Genomic DNA, 20,211 nt, shown 5'->3' with positions numbered 1-20,211 from the left:
AAACCATCACTCAACTTTCATTTCTTTATTTGTTCCTTCATTAGTTCATCCATCTGTTTTCTTGGCCAGTCTTGATCAGATTTTGCCAAAACCTGTGAAAATTATGCATCTCACCATTGTGTTCCAGCAATTCTGTAATTACACTGATTAGGTCCAAGGGGTATTGTCTGTTCTTTTGTTCATTTGTATCTTGCAAACTATCACATTTTGACAAGACCTGGGCAAGTCATGCATCTTACACTGAACTCCAAACTTTTAAATTCAAAGTGATTAAACTCTAATGATCAAAAGATAGGGGGATTTACTACTGACAGACAGGACTCAGGAAGGCTACATTACACTGCAAATCATAAATGTATTTTAGAAAATCCTACTTCCATAAAAATTACCATCTGTCAAATTGAAACCATCTATAGAGTTGGCATTGTAGGCAGTAGGCCAGAATCCAAGCTTTCAGTGAAACCTGAGGCCCCTAAAAACACCATAATGGTGTGAAATGTGGTTCAGAATTGTCTTGTTTCAGTCCACCGTGGAATCAGCAAACAACTTAAAATAGTTCCTGGGCTGGGCTGCTCAGTTTCCTAGCAGGGTGTTCAATAACACGGAGAGGGACATGCAAATATTGGTAGGGTAATTATTGGAAGTTATGTTTGGCCTAAAGTAGCAAGTAACTCTATCCTCTCCATTATGGGTACTGTGAACTCTGGTGCAAGGAGGACTGTTAAAGCTTTGCTCTTTACTGTTAAAAGGCTTCTTACCTCCTGACAAAAAGAGGCTCACTTTATGCACAGATGTCCTTTGCAGCATAAATGCACTCATAATGCACCAGGGGTAACAAAGCACCTCCTGCCCTCAGGACTCTTATCTTCTTAAAGTCACATTTAGTCTAAGTGGGACTGGTTAACTGGCAATACTTTTGCTTAAAAAAAAGAACAAATACATTATTAAATCTACATTTTCCCATAAAATACATCTTAAATCAGATTTTCTAAAAGTATGTCCAAAATATCACTTTGTCTATTTTAAAGCAAATCATAATGACATTAGGAACAACTATTATAGGATTAGGACATCTAATTATTTTATAAACAAGTAACTTCATCATCTTTTTCACAGAAAAAATAAACACGCAAAAGGAAGTGGAGCCACTCTTTCTGCATTGACATAAATATTTATTTCACCGGAGCATATTACAAACATTACATCTGGGCTCAGATGGCTTTTATGAGACAATGAAGAATACAAGCATAAATCCAAAAGGAATGAGACTGTCAACATTCATGTTATGTTTACCCTCTCACACACACATAACACACACACACACACACACACACACACACACACGCACGCACACACACACATGCATATCTTCCCCTTTTACTGGTTTGACTTTTGAAAAACATTCTTTGTTCCATTTTCCCCCATTCTCCTCAAGAATGTAGTAACAATAATAACGCATTAAGAGGGCTGAGTACTCTAAACACTCAGTGCTTCTTTGCACAGTAAGTGCAGAAACAGTTTGCCTGCTGTTGAAAGCATCTCACACAGAGTCCTACAGAGTGGAGAGTTCGCCTTTCCACCGCCCCCCTCCCCCCCACCCCTCACTCTCAATCTCTCACTCACAATAGACTCCTACACACTGTCTGTGACTGTGGATGATGAAACGAAAACACCGTCGGACTCAGGGGTCTTGCACTGTCCGGTGAATCAGACAACCTCAATGTGTGAAATCCTTCTTTTTGCACAGGCGTTCTGTCATGCCTCCAGAAAAAGTTCCATCTGAGTTCCAACACACATCATGCTCGTGTCTGCTGGAGCCACCAGCATGGTGCAGCTCTGAGCAGGGGGTTAAATCCCCCATAAGAACACCAAAAGGTCACCAAATGCTGTTGTTTATCAGCCATCCTAAAATGAAGTGCTGAGTGGGTATCCTGTGGATTGATTTTAGCCCCTCTGTGCCTGCAGCAATGCAAACAGATCATAATGATTATCCCAATACTCCTTTTTATGCAAACAATGCATAAAATAAATAAAAGAAGTAGGGTTTAAAATTTTCAGGAATTTTCTTAATTGCTTTAGTAAATTGGAAGTGGTAACACTAGTACATGTTTTTCCATAACTAATATAACATGTATGCATTTATTAGAGATAGACAGGAAACAAAGAAAAACAGAACATGAAAAATATAAAACTCAGGTCCACAGTAGGAATGATGAATGCGCCATAACCGTCAGGATAACAGGGCACCCCATAATAATTGTTCTAAAACTACTGGTGTGGCCCATAATCACCACAAACCAATGGAATTAGTAGTACTATTTGAGCAACACATAAGATAAACGAGTTTAGTTATAATAACACCTGCCAAAAAAAGTTAGAGTTAGAGCTGCGTTGCAGCAAGATGAACCAATCCATTATCAATACCACTTTTCACATCAAGGGACAGTGGAAGAGGTTAGTACCAGTATAGGGAATCTCTCAGTGTACCATTTACATGTAAATCAGATTTACAACCTGCAATGATTAGATGTTAGCTGGTTATGCTGAAGCTGTTAGCATAAGCATTAGCCTGGACAACTCAGTTGGTTTTACCTTGTTTTTTTTGTGACTCATTCAACTTTTTTTTTTTTTTTTGATAATCAATAAGGAGCGATGGTAAAATATGCATGCATTTAAGCCCTTTTGTGAAAGCACATTATTTTTCACGTTTCCAGTCCAGACAAGCAGCTCAACAGTGCAAGTAGAAACAGGGACTTTTGCAGTCTTCGAAGTTGGAGCCATTAAAGAGCACTAAATCAAGTTGCGAGTTGTCTCAGCAAAGGACTGTGTGATTTGGCATTATCTTTGCAATTACAAGGAAGGGAGTAGGATCTCTGTTAGATCTCTCTCTATGCCCTTTACACACACACGTGTGCACACACACACACACACACACAAATGCAAAGAGAGAGTGAGAAAGACAAGCACTCCAGGGAGAGAAAACATACCTGAGGGATATCCTCTGTCTTTGATTTCATAGCTCTGCACTGCCTAAGTCCTGAATTAACTTAAATACCATGGTATAGTATTTATGGGTGAGGGTAGTTGGGTGTGGTTGAGGTTGGGGGCATTTTGTGTTCATCTGAGTTGTGACTTCCTTTTGCTCTATTTATCATGAAGATAAAGAATAACAGATTTCATAATAACCTGGAGACAGAAATGCAAAGCACAAAACCTGAAAGTGAAAATTCTATTCTTCCCCTGGTCAATGACCTATACATGTAATTATGGGACCAGTCCAAGCTGCCTCAAATACACCCTAAAGAATGTCCTGCATCATCAGTTCATCGCCTCAGAACTGATGTTTTATTTTATTTTTTAGGCACTACAGCTCGCTGTTTCTTCATATGTCACAAAAATTCAGAATCTGTGACCTGAAACAGCCTGAGGAGAGCGACTTCACAGGCAGTTTCCTCTGGGACTAATGTGTTTTCAGAGTGACGACCATCTTTTTCTCTGTTTAATGAGCTCAGTCATAAATAAATGCATGGCCTTAATTAGCCTGCGTGTGGCGGGGGCACTGGAATTAGTGAGGAGCTGTGGAGATGGAGGCTCCATGCCTGAGTTCTTCTGGAGATGGTGATCCAGGCGTGGGGAGGTGGCCTTTGAGCAGATGCTTTCTTCGCTCTCTGCTGGTATAGGCTTCTACGACTTCCCTCCTTTCATCTAAATCTGTTAAGCTGTTTCTCACTCAGCTTTGCTTGGCCAGTGGAGGGGCATGTCGGACAGTGGGCCAAACAGTAATCTGTGTTTTGAGACATTTATGCCAGAGGGATGAAATGAAGCTAAAATCATATTTTTTCTTTGAATGGGTATCTTATTTTTATAGTTGTAGAAGTGAAAACAAATGAAATTCTGTGTATAAAAATTATTTATTTTATATCCCTTGCAAATCACTTCAATTATGATCTATCAGATCTATTATCAGTTCATTTATTATCTATTATCAGATTATGAAACAAGCAGTTTAGAATCTCAAAAAACTAAATTGCCTTAGTTTTCAAGTGCTGCTATTTTATTTATGTTTGAATTAGTGTATGTATCCAGGCTAATCTCAGAGTGCCACTATCAGTGTCAGTCATGACATCAAATGATAATTCATGATTGACTGAAATCTCATTAGATTAAACTATTTACTATATTTACTACTCATATATGTATTATGTAGAGAATAGTGAATGTACAAACCACAGATTTGGGGAAAAATGTTAAAATAACCCTCCTCCTCAGATATTGGTAATTTCTGGCAGCTATGATATTTTTCAGTTTTGCAAAAAGTAACGTTGAAAATAAATGTCAGCACATTGGTACAAAAATGGCTGAAAACTCTCAGTTAATATTGCAATAAAATACAGTATTAATACACACTGTTTCATCTAATTAAAAAATATACAATGCTTCTTTGTTACTTTTTAACCAACCATATTAACAATAAATATAGATAATTTAAGGGGTTAAAACAACACTTGGCAATGTCAATTGGCTAGTCAATGTTTGCCCACTTTGTGCAAACACAGCATTAACACCAGCCTAATTGCTCGTCCCGTGTATGTTGGATGTAGCTGTTATTGATTTTGTACATTTCTTGAATAAAATACAAACCACATTAACAATGGCAAAAATATATGTAACCCAGCTTCTAAAAATGTACTTCAGCAAAATTCAAGCTAACAGCTGCATATTAATAATTCTTTTGTGACTATTGGAGTGTAATTTATGTCAAAGCAGACTTAGAGCTTTACAGTGAGAACTACAATAGAAGGGAGAAATATTCTATATTGTTTCCGTAACTAACTGTTCCTTAACTAACTGGCACTGTTATAATCCATGCCACAAACTAGGATGAAGGCATCCCAGCCAGTGGCACACATTGCCATTTGAGTCTACTTCACGGACAAACTTAGCAAAGTTTCACCGTATCAAATATCTACTTGACTAAATCTTAGAACTCTCAGCACATAAATCCAGCCGTAACCTAACATGTTTGCATCCTGGCTGGAGGAAGAAATGCTATCGATGCAAAGCCAGTGACCATTTTAGTATACCTGAGGTACAGACTTTGCAACTTTTAAAACTTAGCAACTTTTATAATGTAACAATTATCTACTTGACAGTAAGTATGAGACTAATTAGGACTCTCAGTGCCATATGCTCAGGCTCTCCTGATTGTCTTCAAACAAAGCTGTAGAAGTGAAGGGAGGATCTCAGGTGGGCAGGTATAGTGAGAGACAGGACCATTTAAAGTACACAGGTGGTGACAGAAACATGAGTCAAGTGGGTGAAGGCCTGTTGGGAATGTGGTGACTAATTCTGCTCTCATATTGCATTCTAAGTTACAGTGCAACTATGAAAAGACTGGAGGCTCCTCCCCTCCGGTGATGATCAAAACCTAACCACACACATACACACAGGGTTGCTCTGATGAAAGCAGAGAGGGGCCTATCATCTCTTCTGACCAGTTCATCTGTCGTCCAGGATATTAGTGCGCTTGACCATGTAAACAGCTCTAGTCTAGTAGGCTACACTTTGACATTCTCGCTACACATCAACATTTGTCCAAAATAATTTGTAGAGAGTGGTCCTGGATCAGGATTGTAAAAATACATTAGAAAGAGACATTAGTAATATTGCTGGGCCATATGTGTGGCAGAAAACTGAGGTCACCTGACACTGAAGGTCACCTTTTTCAGTTCAAATTATTAAGTGCTTCCCCTCTAATCAAATGAGATATCCCACATACTGCCATGCACATAGCAACCAGTTTATTTATAGGCTCCAAACTGAAATGACCAGTTGGTTTAATTTAATAGTGAGCAATAGGATTATACATGGAAACAAATTACCTAAGTGGGGGTACTCGCTACCAAAATCTTTTAACAATGATGGAAACGACGGACATGATGTCTCCCAGCATTATTTCATTACTGGGTTTAGCCTCTGCATCTGTCAGCTAGGCCTGGCTTCTGTTAGGGCCCAGCTTGTGTCCAGACTGACGCACAGCTGCTAGCAGCTCACACAGACCCACACCCCAGCCATCCCTCACTCCAGGGTCATGAAGGGGAAGGGCAGCATCCTATTCCTCCAGCAACCACAGACTCACGCTTACTACACAATTACAATTCAATTGCATTGCCTGCTGTGGTCAAAAGAAACAAGCCCGACATGAAGGTTTAACGTTTGCTATGCTGTGAGAACAAACACTGACTTTCTCTGTAGATCAAGGTGTCTGTTAATATATCTCCATGATGCTCCTGTTAGTGAACAGAGCATCTATTCTGACATTGAATCTCTGAGTAAATGGAGGGGTTATTTAATCCAATGGAGCACAAGGGGCCAACATCAGCATAGGAGCAGAAAAGACACTGTAATAAACCATTTCTCCTGTAAAAGAGTTGTGCTGGTGACAAGATTTTTTTTAATATCAAGGAATGCAATTAGACTTCAGCCTTAATATCTCAGAGGCTGTCACATTCTCAAACTACTCTGCTATGCTTGCCAACTGCAATCAGAAATAACTCTGTCCCTTCAACTTAATGAAAAACAAGTACTTGGCTATAAACTTGTAGTCATCCTCTATCCAATCACATTGTCTTGAGTAATTAAAATGATTAGCTTAATTAGCTTAATTAACAAAATTTGACTACAGGACATGGCCATATGGTGAAGAAAAACAAAGATGGGAGCTAATTAAAGTTAAAATAATGCAGGTTTTAATTAACTCAACCCTTAGGCATCAACATTTTCAAATTTATCCAAGCTGATAATTAAAAAGTCCTCTTGCCCAAGCAACATTTCTTCTCTGAGCTAATTAAATCTGGAAATAAATTAGCAACATGACGCTCCAAATATTAATTCCTGCTAGAAGATGACTTCACTTTCTAATGAAATTAATTAGCTGCACTGGACCCTCAATCAGATGCCAGGCGCTGTCCATGAGCATAGACCTCATGTAATCTAGCGCCAGGCTAAGGGCCCGAGGGCAGAAATTTACAATTGTAATGAACACTCTTTAACTATGTGTCTCTCTTAATATACCAAATGAACATGTAGATCTATTTATGCCAAGGGCTTCCTCATTTATAAAGGAGTGGTAAGACCAGCTAGTTAAAACTTTCTTTTTTTTCAGAAAGAATGTGTAGTGTGAGAGAGCACATAACCACATAGCTGCCAAAAGCAATGCCAAGACCAGCTTCAGCAGCCTGTAAGGTTCCACAGGCTGTGCCTGTGTGTGTGCCAGCCTATTACAGAAGACCCTCATGAATTCACCCCCCTACAGTCTCTTGGCAGCTTAAGGGGATGACACTGTGGACGGGGGAAATGCAGTAAAATTTACCCGTCTTTATTGTGCGCATTGCCTATACATATAATTTACTGTATATACTGGGGCAGTGTTGTAAAACAAACTTCATTATCCACCATTATGGCTCTGTTTAAACACATGTCTGTGTGAGACACCGTAAAAAGTCAGCAATGACATGATTTAAAATATATTCTTATATACAGTATTTTAGGACCTTAAGACTTAGCATAAAGCAGTTTACTGCATCGGTGGAAAAGCAGGTTACAGCATAATCAAACAGATTTTAAGATTAAGATTAAAAAGATAAGACCAAGATGAAATTTTAATGATCCCCATAGGGAAAATACATAAAAATTACAGTTCCAGCATGCAGAGCCACAACAAGAACTCAGGTAAGATACTTCCTTTGTGATAGTAAAATATGTCACAAATACACAATGTCCTAAAACTACAGCAGTAAAAATAACACTTAGGCCAGCATGATAAAACAGATCATTTAAATGTACAGAAAGTAATTCATAAATATGTCATAACTGACAATTTTAATTTAAGTAGATACCTTATGTGTCTTATCACACAGGTGGAAGAATGTCATTCACTGCTGTTAAATACATTTATTGTAAGTGGCACTGTCACTAATAAGATGTTGTACTACCTGTAATGAATGTCTGCAGCGCTGTGTGCTCTTCCTTGTTATCATGTGGCTTTATTTTCAATAATTAAGTCAGAACAAGTCTCACGCTCAATGACAGTAATCAATATTTTGCACTTTCTATTATTCAGACCGCACCAGCAGCCTGAGACAACAACAAAAACACACACTGTACAGTAGGTGGCTCTCCAGAGGCTGTACCACATCCTGTTTCAGATGCTTGTTACAGCCTATTGCGCAAGCACAGCATGAAGGGCAAACCTTCATTCTACTATGGTGACAGAAGAGGGCCCCAGCCTTTGTGTCAAGCATGTTCCCTCAAAAACTAAATAATAAATAACAAAAAACAAAAAAGGTTGCAGTGTCTTGAAAATTGAGATAATTGTGTTTACTGGGCACAAAGTGGCTTTCAGTCTGTGCAGACAACAAACTATGAAGAGAAAAAAGCAGCTCTTTTGATTTTGTCACTTTTTCAATAATTAATGCTCTCCTCTGGCAATTTTGATCCAATATGTAAATAGTTTCTCATCCCATTATGCGGAGCATTGATGAATATGACAAAATTCCAAGAGATGACAAGCCAGCGAACACAGTTGTGGGCAAACATTACAATACACTAATGACCCAGGCCTTTTAATGTCATCCCATCTGAGACATTAGAGAATTTGAAATTAAAGGTACAGTTGGCTCACACGACAAAGTGTCCCTCTTCTAAGTGGAATACCCACATCAGTCAGGATGCAGCCATGATGCGCCCAAGCTAAGCTTAAAGCTAGTTATAGCTCACATCAAAGGACCGTCATCATGCCCAACAGCTACCCTTGCCATTTGGATCCCACTGAATCCGATCCCTTAGTTGTATTTTTCAAGCTATCTCTCCTCCAGCTTCCATGCTTAAACGCCATTAAAATAAAAAATATAGCGTTTTCTGCATCAGCCCCGGCCTTCGTTATTTCACAGACTTGTCCTTGTTATCTTGATTGCAGTAAACAAGCAGCATATACTCCTCTGAATTCTTAGCTCTAGTGAGTAGTTGTCTGACAAAGTGGTCAAGAAAGTAGACACAATTAGTGCTACAAAGACATGTCTAGATATCAACAAGGTGGTGCAATTTCCTTTAAAGCAAAAAAATTCCAAACATTCACGGAGCTCATGGAGAATCTCTGGCTGCTGCCATAACGGTCATATACTCATTTAATTCAGGTGTTTTTCATATGTTCTGCTTTGAAGAATAATAAAACTCAAAGCACTAATCATGCTGCTCTGGGCTGTGATTCTTCCCTTAGATACTCATAACACAGAGATACAAAGAGCCATTAGTTTATGTCAAATCCTTACACAGCTTTTAGACAGAAATGAAGTTTCTGATGGTGATTGTTTGATGTTGAGAGAGCTACTTTCCTAATTATCCTTCTGTGGATGATATAATACAAGGGTGTCCACTTTTTTTTTCTCATTTTATGATGCAGATTCTCTTTAAACTAGTTCAACAGAGCATGGCTGTGATTAACCTTAAAAGGTCATTTAAAATAGCTTTCAGGAACCATGTGATGAAACCTGGTTGAATGTTTCTAAATGATGTACTTGGAGATGAAGACACCACAGCAGTCTTGCTCAGCGACCCCAAAAATACACTTTATGCTTTAATGACCGCTGACAGCATACAGAAGTCATTTCTAGACCTTCTGGCACATGTACCTGCAGAAAAAATAAGCTGTCTTGGAACAATAATATATCAAGATTCCTGTAAATGAGTCCTTACATGTCTCTGAGTGCACCTTTTGTGACCTGCCTCAGACATCAAAGGTTAATCCATGACAGGGTTAAAAACTTATCTGGCCTTTCTGGTCACATAACATCCCAATTACTTTAACAATCTTACAGGGGGAGAGAGGGAACGAAAGAGATGGGGAGAGAAGAAAAATACAATAGATAAAAGTGTGTCTCACAGTAAAAGATAAGTTCTTATCTTAATCTAATGACTCCACAGCCTTAATTTGTCAGACCTGGATTGCCTGGAAGGAAGAACAAAAAAAAAAAAAAAAAGAGTTTCTTGTACACAGTGTTAATAAGGGACATCTCTCAAGTCTTGGTGTCTGTGAGTGGAGGAGAAAGGATCATCGGCGGAACATTCGGTGGCAACAACGAGATGCGCTTCATTCTGTGGATGTAATTTTTTACTTCTGCTAACAGTTGCTAATTAGCACCTTATCACCCTCCAAGTAGCTCCATACTGTGGAGATGCCAAGCACAGAGTATTTATAACCCAACTTCAGTGACTGTGGAGATAAACAGCTCAGTGTGGCCAACGGCCAGATCAAATATTTTGCTGGTGTTACAAAATTATTTAGCTGCATTATTCTAGACAAAATGTGGGCTTTACAGAGAAAACATTGCATTTTAGATCAAGTCTACATGAACTCACTACTCCAAGGGGCACTCTATTTAACATATTAACATGTCAGTTACAACACCAGCAATTAAAGTGAAGAAAATCATTTTATGAGTATTCACACTTTTGTAATATATCTCTAAGATGATGTTTTTTTTTTTCTCAGCCAAATCACTCCCATGTTAGTCCTGTGCTAATGCAACGAGTGTATTCATTTACTGCATGGCTGGATCCCTTTAGAATCAAACCGTTAAACCTGGCAGCGTTGGTGACATGCTTTGCTAACAGAGCTGCACAGGACCAGACTGACGTAAATGACACGAAAAAAAAAAAAACATGCCTCTTGAGCTGCAATTTCTTTGATGAGACAAAGACAATGGAATGTGAGCATTGTGTGAGAGCAAATCTCAATAGATTAATTTGAAGTGTTCACTGAATTGTGATTCCTTTTAATTAATGATAGAATTAACTGCTTTGTTAATGTGTTCCTGGAGGAAATGAGCTGCTGGCAAATTCTGCAAAGAACAAAAGGAGTACACATCTCTCTTGACATTTATACAAGTCTAACTTTGCCAGTGTCAGGCTACAATAGCTCATATTGGGTGAAATTTATCTTCATGTTTTCCTATGCTGCCATCATACAGCTATCCCTATGTTTATAATCAGTAAAAAGCTGATCTGTTAAAACCAAATGAAAACTGGAGTTTAACTGTCACGCTGGTGTTGCATGCCCTGTTGCCCTTTCTGTAAACTGGGTTGGTGCTATTGTTCTCTTTGGCAATGCAAAGTCACTAGTTTTTCTCAGTGAATATGCTCTCATGTGGCTTTGGCTCCTGCACCGACTGTGGTCAGTGTTACAATATTTCAACTACGGAACTCAACTAGCTGTAACCTGCAGCTTCAAAAACCCTTAACCCTTCGGAAGAGTTGAAGGGCTGATGTGGTCAGTTCTGTTTTGCTTTTATATGGTATTTTTTCCTGTGTCAGTTTACATGAGGGTGGGGCTTAGTTCCTCTCACACACACAGCTGAGCAGAGGACATCGAGTCAACCACAATCCTCGTTAATCATGTGTACAGCAAAATCTGTCAGTAATAGAGACTGTTTGAGCAGTTTATCAAACAACCGCTGAACACGCAGAAAACAAACTCACAGAAATGAGACATCTTCACTGTTTTACCTGTGGTTAGCTTGCTGAAGTACCCGTTTTGCTCCTTAAAACAGTATGAGTGGTAGTTTACATGCCATGCTTTCATTCATTCATTCATACATTCATTATCTATACTTGCTTATTCCTAATTAGGGTCACAGGGATCTTTTGGAGCCTATTCTAGCTCACCAGGTCACCAGCCCATCACAGGGCCATGCCATGCTTTTTGTTATGCTAATACATACAGTAAGACGTAATGAGACAGAGGTTGAGCCAATCACAGGTGACACCCCTGGGAACACCTACGCCCTTCCCCTTAAGTATCTTGATTTAATACTACCTGCTAAGGGTGCCCGAAAGGTAGCTCCTGGAACTCACCACCAAAGCAGGTGGTGGGCAGGAAAAATAAGCAGAACTAGGACCAGGGAATACAAGTCTGGTTACCGGTCGGGTAGTTAGAGAGAAGCCCTGTAAATATATCTAATGACAGTAACTGATCCCTACTGTTGTTCAGGTAAACCACAGCTTGATTTTGGTTAAAGTTAAACTTACACTTAAAGCATAAGACCAGTCATTTTCTATATTATACAATTATTTCTAATTATATAAGTATTTTTAACACTCAAACCAACAATGAATTGCCTCTACTCACAGGTAAGCTTATATGTTCATTTTATAGTTATAGTTGTTAAAAAAAACACAAAAGAAAAGAAAAGAAAACGACATCAGCAACACGCAACGCTGCACCAGGACACGCATTTTACTAAACCCCAATTCTGAATATTTTTTTCATTTCATTTTTTCATCCATGTTTAAATCGACAATTTAGTTGGTACAACAGACAGAAGTTGATCTCACACTCGAAGCCTGTTAAGTTCCTCCCCTTACAAAATATTACTAGACTAAACACTGCCTGTGAAGAAATTTCATGGTGAGGTCGCTGAAAAGAACTACCAACTGTAAAAGCCCTTGACAACATACCAAATGTGTTTGAGTCTGTTTGATTCACATCACAAAAGACATCCAATAAAACCATCCAAAACATAAAGTGTTCACAGAGCAATCTGAGATTTAATATGGCATCAGTGTAACACTTGGACAACATTGGTACAACGTGTGCTCTGTGACAACAGAGTGGATGTATGCTTGGAGTGGATGCTTCAGAACATTTTCTTTTTGTCAGTTTACTTTGTGATGATTTTGTGTTCGAGCAAGACGTGGAGACAGAAAATCATTGCGATTTCAGGAACAGTGATATTGGAAGTGGAATTGAGTGAGTATTACAGGCTACATCCCTGCAGTGGCTTTTAACACATACTAAATTACTCTGCATCCACGCCCATACTCGATATAAATCCATCAAAGTAGAGAGTGGGGGAAAACAGCACAATATCTTTTCATCCAGTCATTCTAGGCATTTAATGAACTATTTGGAATGTGTCTCTCCACTGAGTACGGACGCACATCTTTTAGTAAGAGCAGAGTTTGAAAGGGTGTTTACTCAGAAACAGCAGCATGTTCCACAATCCTGTGCCAGTGGGTGTAAAATGACAGCATACTGTGCTCTATTAATAGGGCAGGTGACCCATGTAGCTCCAAATTAAGCAGACATTTGACTCATTTAAGTTTTGGCATAGGACATTTATTCCTGCCCACACCTTTTGGACCATGATTTCAAGACAGTCAAGGCAGTTTCAAACTAAGAACAGCACATATTACAGGACATATTCACACAAATGTCACCTTGTACAAGTAGACCCTCCCTCACTGACCCTAAAAAAAAACAAAAACCCCAAAACAACTGCATATTCTATTGAAGAGCAGGGCAATGGGGCATCCATATGAGCATAATATCACTGAGCAGGCGATTCCCTGCTCAGGCCTGTCGACCATGATGTACGTAGCGGACCAGTATCTTTCCTACCAGAGCTCAGATTATTTTGATATTTTTATTAATGTGTCCTCAATCATAAATCACGCCAAAGGAAGTGAGGCTGATCCTCCTCTCTACGAAGCATCAGATTACGGGCAGAAGACAAAGTTATCAGACACCTTGCCAGGTGTCTAGTGTTTAAGCTAAAACATTTCTTTCTGTGTTTGTGTGTAGAGGATAAAACTCAGTTTACATTCAAACTTTGGAATGGAGTGGAATACAATATACATAGAATTATGTAAATTTGACTTGCCCATGTAGTGTCTGGGATTCAAAAGCAGCCTTCTATCCTTCATCAGTTTTTATCGAAGCCAGAGAAAGAACCAGTTGGACAGGGACTTCTTGCAATGTCAGGATCTGATGTCATTTCGCTTTAAATAACCTCGGAGGACATAATTTTCTATTTTAGTGCATCTTGTGATTTTATCTTCTCAAAATAGACATATTAATGCATTGTTTAAACACAATACCATGTCCATTTGCATCACAATAACACTTTTTTTTTACTCTTCAGCAAGCCAACCACTCTGCGCCCCCCACTTCAGCCAAGCAGCAGCCGAGCCATTTTGCAGCCACACACATTTTCACGTCAAACCAACTTGCCAGTGTGTGCAAAACTGTCAGACTCTCTTAAAGGCTCTGGAAGCTATGTGTAATTCCTTTAACACGAGGCCACGCAGATATCCTTATCATTGTTATAATGGCGTGCTCATGCCACCCTGCATCCTGCGAGCTTGCACAAGGCAGCTGGTAATTCACTTAATTTATTCAACTCAACCCGTGGTGGATCAGAGCACGCTGCGCTGTTCTTCTGAGGTGATCACAGGGTCATTTATGTTTCTATCACAGACCAAAAAATAACATTCATGATGTCCTGTCTACAGCCGGGGAAAAACAAACATGGGATCACATGGTGGACTGAAAAGTATTGATCAGAGCTGTGATGGTTAGTGAAAAGGTAAAATTGATGCATTATACCTAATCAACATCAAATCTCTTTTTTCTTCTTTTAACTATGACTTCACTTGAATCGAGATCTGATGGCTTTTAATATGTAAACACCATCTGTATTCTGTTTAATCCTCCTCAACAGGTAGCCAACTCTAAAGCAGATCCACTGTCACTCACAACCTAGGATATTTGGCACTCACACACTGATTCAAATCTGTGTGTTCGTGCTTCAAAGCGAATATCTTGTTCACATGTGGTCTGATGCGCTGTGGGTGTGTTAACTGGATCTCAGTCAGTGCAGAGAAGGAGCTTTATCTCTCCTGATGGATCTGGCCACTCATTATGAAGTGGACTTGTCTAACGAGCTCTGATTTCACAAAGGACTTGGCTTATGTTCAATCTGAGTATAGGGCATTAATAGGTTTGGATTCAGTGTTTTGTTAACCTGCCCAATTTTTTGAAAGAACTATACTGTAAATCACACACACACACAAAGTGTGTCGAGACCAAAACAGAGCTATAAAAGGAGAGAGAATATTAGAATAAATGATGTTCTGTATCTGCATGGGTATACAGGCAACTGTTTGTCAACATGTTTCCCATACAGTGATGAAAGGTATAAAGATGAAACTACTATGAAGAAAGATTCATGTTGATTCATTCGTTGATTGATTATATTAATAATTTATTAATTACTTCAGCACTAGTGTTTTCTCATACAGTATTACTTTGTCTGTCTGCTACATTTTCACATGAGACGCTTGAGTGACCCCATGTTGAATGCACTGACAGTGAAACCAAAACATAATGCGATAATGTGCTGATGGCAATAGTATGCTCATACAGGCAGCTGTAGCTCAGGTGGTAGAGTAGGTAAACCATTAATCACAGGAGTGCCAGCTCAATCCCTGGCTTCTCTTGTTCACATTACCAAGAATCCTTGAGTAGGACACAGCACTTGTAATCGCTCAAACTTGTGTGGATATGTGAAAAAAAATATTATGTACAAATAATTTTAATATTCTTCTTCTTTTCCTTTCGGCTGCTCCCTTCAGGGGTCACCACAGCGAATCATCCGCTTCAGTTTAACCCTATCCTCTGTATCCTCCTCACCCACACCAACTATCCACATGTCCTCCTTCACTACATCCAAGAACCTCCTCTTTGGTCTTCTTCTAGGCCTCCTTCCTGGCAGCTCTAACCTCACCATCCTTTTACCAGTGTATTCACTGTCCCTCCTCTGAACATGTCCAAACCATCTCAATCTGGCTTCCCTGGCTTTTTCTCCAAAACATCTAACATGAGCTGTCCCTCTGATGTCCTCATTCCTGATCCTATCCATCCTCGTCACTCCCAAAGAGAACCTCAACATCTTCAGCTCTGCTACCTCCAGCTCTGCCTCCTGTCTTTTTCTCATTCTTAGTGCCACTGTCTCTAAACCATACACAAATAATTGTAATATAAAGAACATTATTTTTACATCCAACACCTGAGAAAAGAAGTCTGTTGTCAGACAAGAAGGTATGAACATACGAAGATATGCTTGCCAGAGGGATTCATTTTGCAGGACAGTCTTGTAACCTTTCGGGCTGCCATTTACAGCAATACCCTGTCAATGGCGAAAGATGTAGGGAGGGGTCCCTCCCAATGTGCCCACCTGCCTCTCTTACCACAGTCTGCTGTACCATGTGGAGCCCCAGATGTAGCCGGCAGAATAATCCACACTCATACACTCATGAAAGTGTCCATCTGGCCCCCCACACACATTAAGCCCTGGAACTATACAGGCATGGGGACACTGGGACGCCTCTGCAATCCTGTTGCGGCATTTACCAGATACAGCAGTGTGAGATATTGCTGTACTTCTATTCTGTCCATAGAAAGGCCCGAGCTGAGGTGGTGCACAGCTGAGAGTCACTTGGCTGTGACCGAGAGGTGAAACGGAGAGGGACTGAGCAGGATAAGCCTGCAGAGCTGACTGCTAACAGAGCAGAGCTGAGTGAGGAGGATCTTTTTACATTAGCTGCGCCTGAGGCACATGCAGATAACAGCAAAGCTCCTGTCTGGCAGGAGAGGCACCAGCACTATATCCCTACATCACAGCTGGCAATGTTTATCCAATCAAAATAAAAGATTGCTTTTTTTATTTCAAGGTTTTCTTTGCAGATCTGAAAAATATTTTATGTATTTTTCTGACTGAAACACAGTAAAGTAAATAACAGACAGGCCTGCGTCAGATTTTATTTATTTGTTTTATTTGTTATTTGACATAGTGATGGTTTAGTTTTAGCAGCGTAATTTAATTTTTTAATGTAATTATTTTATATGCATGCCATTTATATAGAAATGACTATAAAGGGGCACTTATGTACACAAGATAATTTAGATGATGTCATCAGTATAATATTGGTAGACGGCAAAGTTATGAGAGAAAGCCTGCATTACAAAATGGAGAATGTAAGCATGAAGCATTTACATACTATGGAGTGTCTAGGAAAAGGTTGACGCTCCTTGCATTATAGGGTATGTAGGATCCAGTATATTTAGATATTGATGAATATTAGGGAACTTGACGACTACTGTACATCATGTATTGAAAATGGTCTGGATAATGATGTAGATGGTGCCCTGGGGACTCTAATGTATAATTTTTCCAATGACATAAATCTGTCATTAACCAGCAAAGTGAAAGTTATTATAACATACAGGATTCAGGGTCATTTATGAGATGATAAAAAAAAGACTGGTAATTCTATATTTTTCTTATTCTACACAAATGAAATGAAAAGGCTTACAACAAACTTACAAGTATTTTCCGTGTAACCAGTACCTGATAATTCTCATATTATCAAACCATACAGATGATATACAGATGACAACTTAAACAAGACACATGAAGAAACAGGTGGAGAAAACCTACAATAAATACTAGTTTAAATCTGTTGATGGTAATGTAACATAAGGCCTACTTGTTGTTTATGGTTTATGTTGTACGTACTAGTGTCACACTGGGAAACCTCACTCTCATATTTGAAGCAGCAGCGGGACAGACGTTGCTCTCACCCTCACTGTCCTCACCACTTCTCAGACTATTCAATTAGCAAAAGAAGCATGGGAGATGGAGCCATAATGGAGCTGATGAGATGCACAAGGACAGGTGACACTAATCAGAGCGGCGCCCCATTGTCTCTGTGTGGGCATCATTAAGGAAAGAGAGTAATTTCAGGCTTTTTTCCCCTTCTCTGAGCCTGAACATGCTCATGGAAGCTGCATGCATTCTGTTCCCTATCATCAATTTGCTGTATGTGAGAATATATATATCTCCACTGAATAAAGTGAGAGTGTAAGGCTTTCGTATTGAGGAAAACAGGAATATTTGACATTTCAAAAATAGATTTTAAAGTGTAAGACCTCATAAATGCCATGCTGATAAACTGAAACAGTGGTATCTGGAATGGTTGTAAGACACATCTCATTTCCAAAGGATTTACTCTCACCTCATAATCTGTAAACTCTTCCTGTTAGTAGTTTAGCGTAGGCGCAGACATCAAATCTTCAAAACATCCACCTTCCTGTTGTAAATTTGAACAATCCCAGCAGCCGCACCTAGTTCTGTCTTCCTTAAAGCCTCTGGCCTGGATGGTGAAGGAGCTCTGCTCAGCCTGCCGGTACCGTCTGCTGAGGTAGCTTGACAGACACCTGAGAAAACACAAGGGAAGTACAAACCTGAGGAGAGAACAAACTCAGGGCTCAAGGTCTGACTGTTTTATCCCACATATTTCTGTCCTGCAAGTACAATTACTGTAGCAACATTCACAAACTCATTCCAAATAACTTTATTAGTATAATAACTTAATCCCAGTCTTATTATTAAGTCCCTGTCCTCTGAGTCGTCAGTGTACGTGGGAAACTCTTGCTGGATCCAGGGTGTTGCTCAGCCTCTTGACAAACTGTGACCATGCAGTCTAGTAATAGCTTGTCTTTCCAATTATTTAGGAATTGGCAGTATTTTCAAAGTATGAAATCTAACACAGAATAGATAGATAGATAGATAGATAGATAGATAGATAGATAGATAGATAGATAGATAGATAGATAGATAGATAGAAAGATAGATAGATAAATAGATAGATAGATAAGATGGACGGACAGACAGACGGACAGACACAGACAGATAGATACTTTATTCATCCCCCATGCGGGAAATTCAGATTGTCCTGTAGCTCTTATATTAACTTTAACATAGAGATTTCACTAGAAAATATAAAATTTGAAATATAATTAACAGATAAAGGCACTTAATAACATATAACATAAATAGCATAACTAACTTACCAACAATAACTATTAAACTGTCTAATGGCTGTGGGGACAAAGGATCTCCTCAACATCTCAGTTCTGCAGCGCAGTGAAATGAGCCTCCCACTGCAGCTGCTGCTCTGTTTAGTCGGTATATCGTAGAGGGGGTGTTTATTATTGTTCAATATAGAAAGCAGCTTCCTCCAAATCTGCTGCTCCACCACAGTTCTGAGAGGGTCCAGCCCCCTGCCTAGCGCAGAACTGGCCTTTTTCACCAGTTTGTCCAGGCGCCTACAGTCTCTGTCCATAATGCCACTCCCCCAACAGACAGCAGCATAGAACAGTGTACTTGCCATGACACTGATATTGATCATAATATTGACATATATACCTTTAATATATCTGTAGTATCTGTGTACCTGCAATAATATTAAAGTTTGCATTTTATTCAACACCGTCTCCAACCAAAAATATTTACATACTACTAATCGCTTTCCCAAATACATTTTGGAGTACACAGCTGCTGCTGGAATAGGTTTTGTCCAATCAGAGAAGTGTGGCTTCTGATACGACAGCATTGATTGTCAGATATAAGGGATAGGTCTCTGAACAGACCCCTACATAGATGTAAAGGTCAATGTCCATTTTAAGGTTAAGACATATATTATGGTAAAGATCATGGGATTGGATTTATATTGAAAAATAAAGTCATCCAATTACATTGTTCAGGCCAGCAGGCCTTTATCATTACTACTAATATATATATATATATATATATATATATATTAGTATATATAATAAATATAATAAATAATATATAATAAATTCAAGCTTTTTCTAATAGTCCTTCAATAACAAGGTCTAGCATTATTGACATAACAACTGATAAAGCTCACAATAGTTACTTATATTATTGGTCAAAAAAGATAAGAAGTTTGTTTGGTTGTGTTTCTCTGGCTAATGTACCAGTGTTGGCTAAACAAACAAAACGAACAAAAAAAAAATTCTAGTGCTTCTATTTCTTCTTCTTTTGTTTTGGTTGACGGTTAGCAACCGGGTCCATTACTGCCCCCTCTGTTGGAGTGTGAACCACAGTTATGAGTCTGTTGTCCCGGTTGATAGATAGATAGATAGATAGATAGATAGATAGATAGATAGATAGATAGATAGATAGATACTTCATTAAGATCAATAATCAGAAAAGATTAGTTCACCTTTCAAGTCTCACGATAGGCTTAGACTGCATTGCCTTAGCCTATGGGGCTGTCACGTGATGGGCGAACGACTCGAATCTAAGGCGCGGAAGTTCAATCATTCTGTTGGGTACACAGAAGACGGCACGGCATAGCTTAGTTTAGAATGTTATGTGACAAAAGAACGAACGAATTCGACCCAGAAAATCCAGGGGTGACGTGATGAAGTAACAGACTGCACAGCCTCAAGACACAGGTAAGTTATTACTTATAATATGACCTTTTGTTATTCGAAACATGATC

At 39.1% G+C, this 20,211-nt stretch overlaps 1 protein-coding gene across 4 annotated transcripts in view; it reads right to left on the bottom strand.

Moving 5' to 3' along the window:
- Positions 1-1,598: 1,598 nt before the first annotated feature.
- The window catches only part of LOC113129487 (uncharacterized), a 100,127-nt gene continuing 81,514 nt past the window's right edge, over positions 1,599-20,211 (bottom strand). For 2 of the 4 annotated variants that reach the window (XM_026305509.1, XM_026305512.1), the window contains exon 5: positions 16,936-18,115. In XM_026305509.1, the coding sequence (XP_026161294.1) occupies positions 17,938-18,115 (178 nt within the window). In that variant the 3' untranslated portion in view covers positions 16,936-17,937. The other 2 variants (XM_026305510.1, XM_026305511.1) reach the window with 2 other exon arrangements.

This window comes from Mastacembelus armatus, chromosome 4 (assembly GCF_900324485.2).
Source record: "Mastacembelus armatus chromosome 4, fMasArm1.2, whole genome shotgun sequence".
Classification (NCBI taxonomy): domain Eukaryota; kingdom Metazoa; phylum Chordata; class Actinopteri; order Synbranchiformes; family Mastacembelidae; genus Mastacembelus; species Mastacembelus armatus.
Note: the sequence above shows the minus strand (reverse complement) of the source record. Positions and strands in the feature narration are given on the sequence as shown.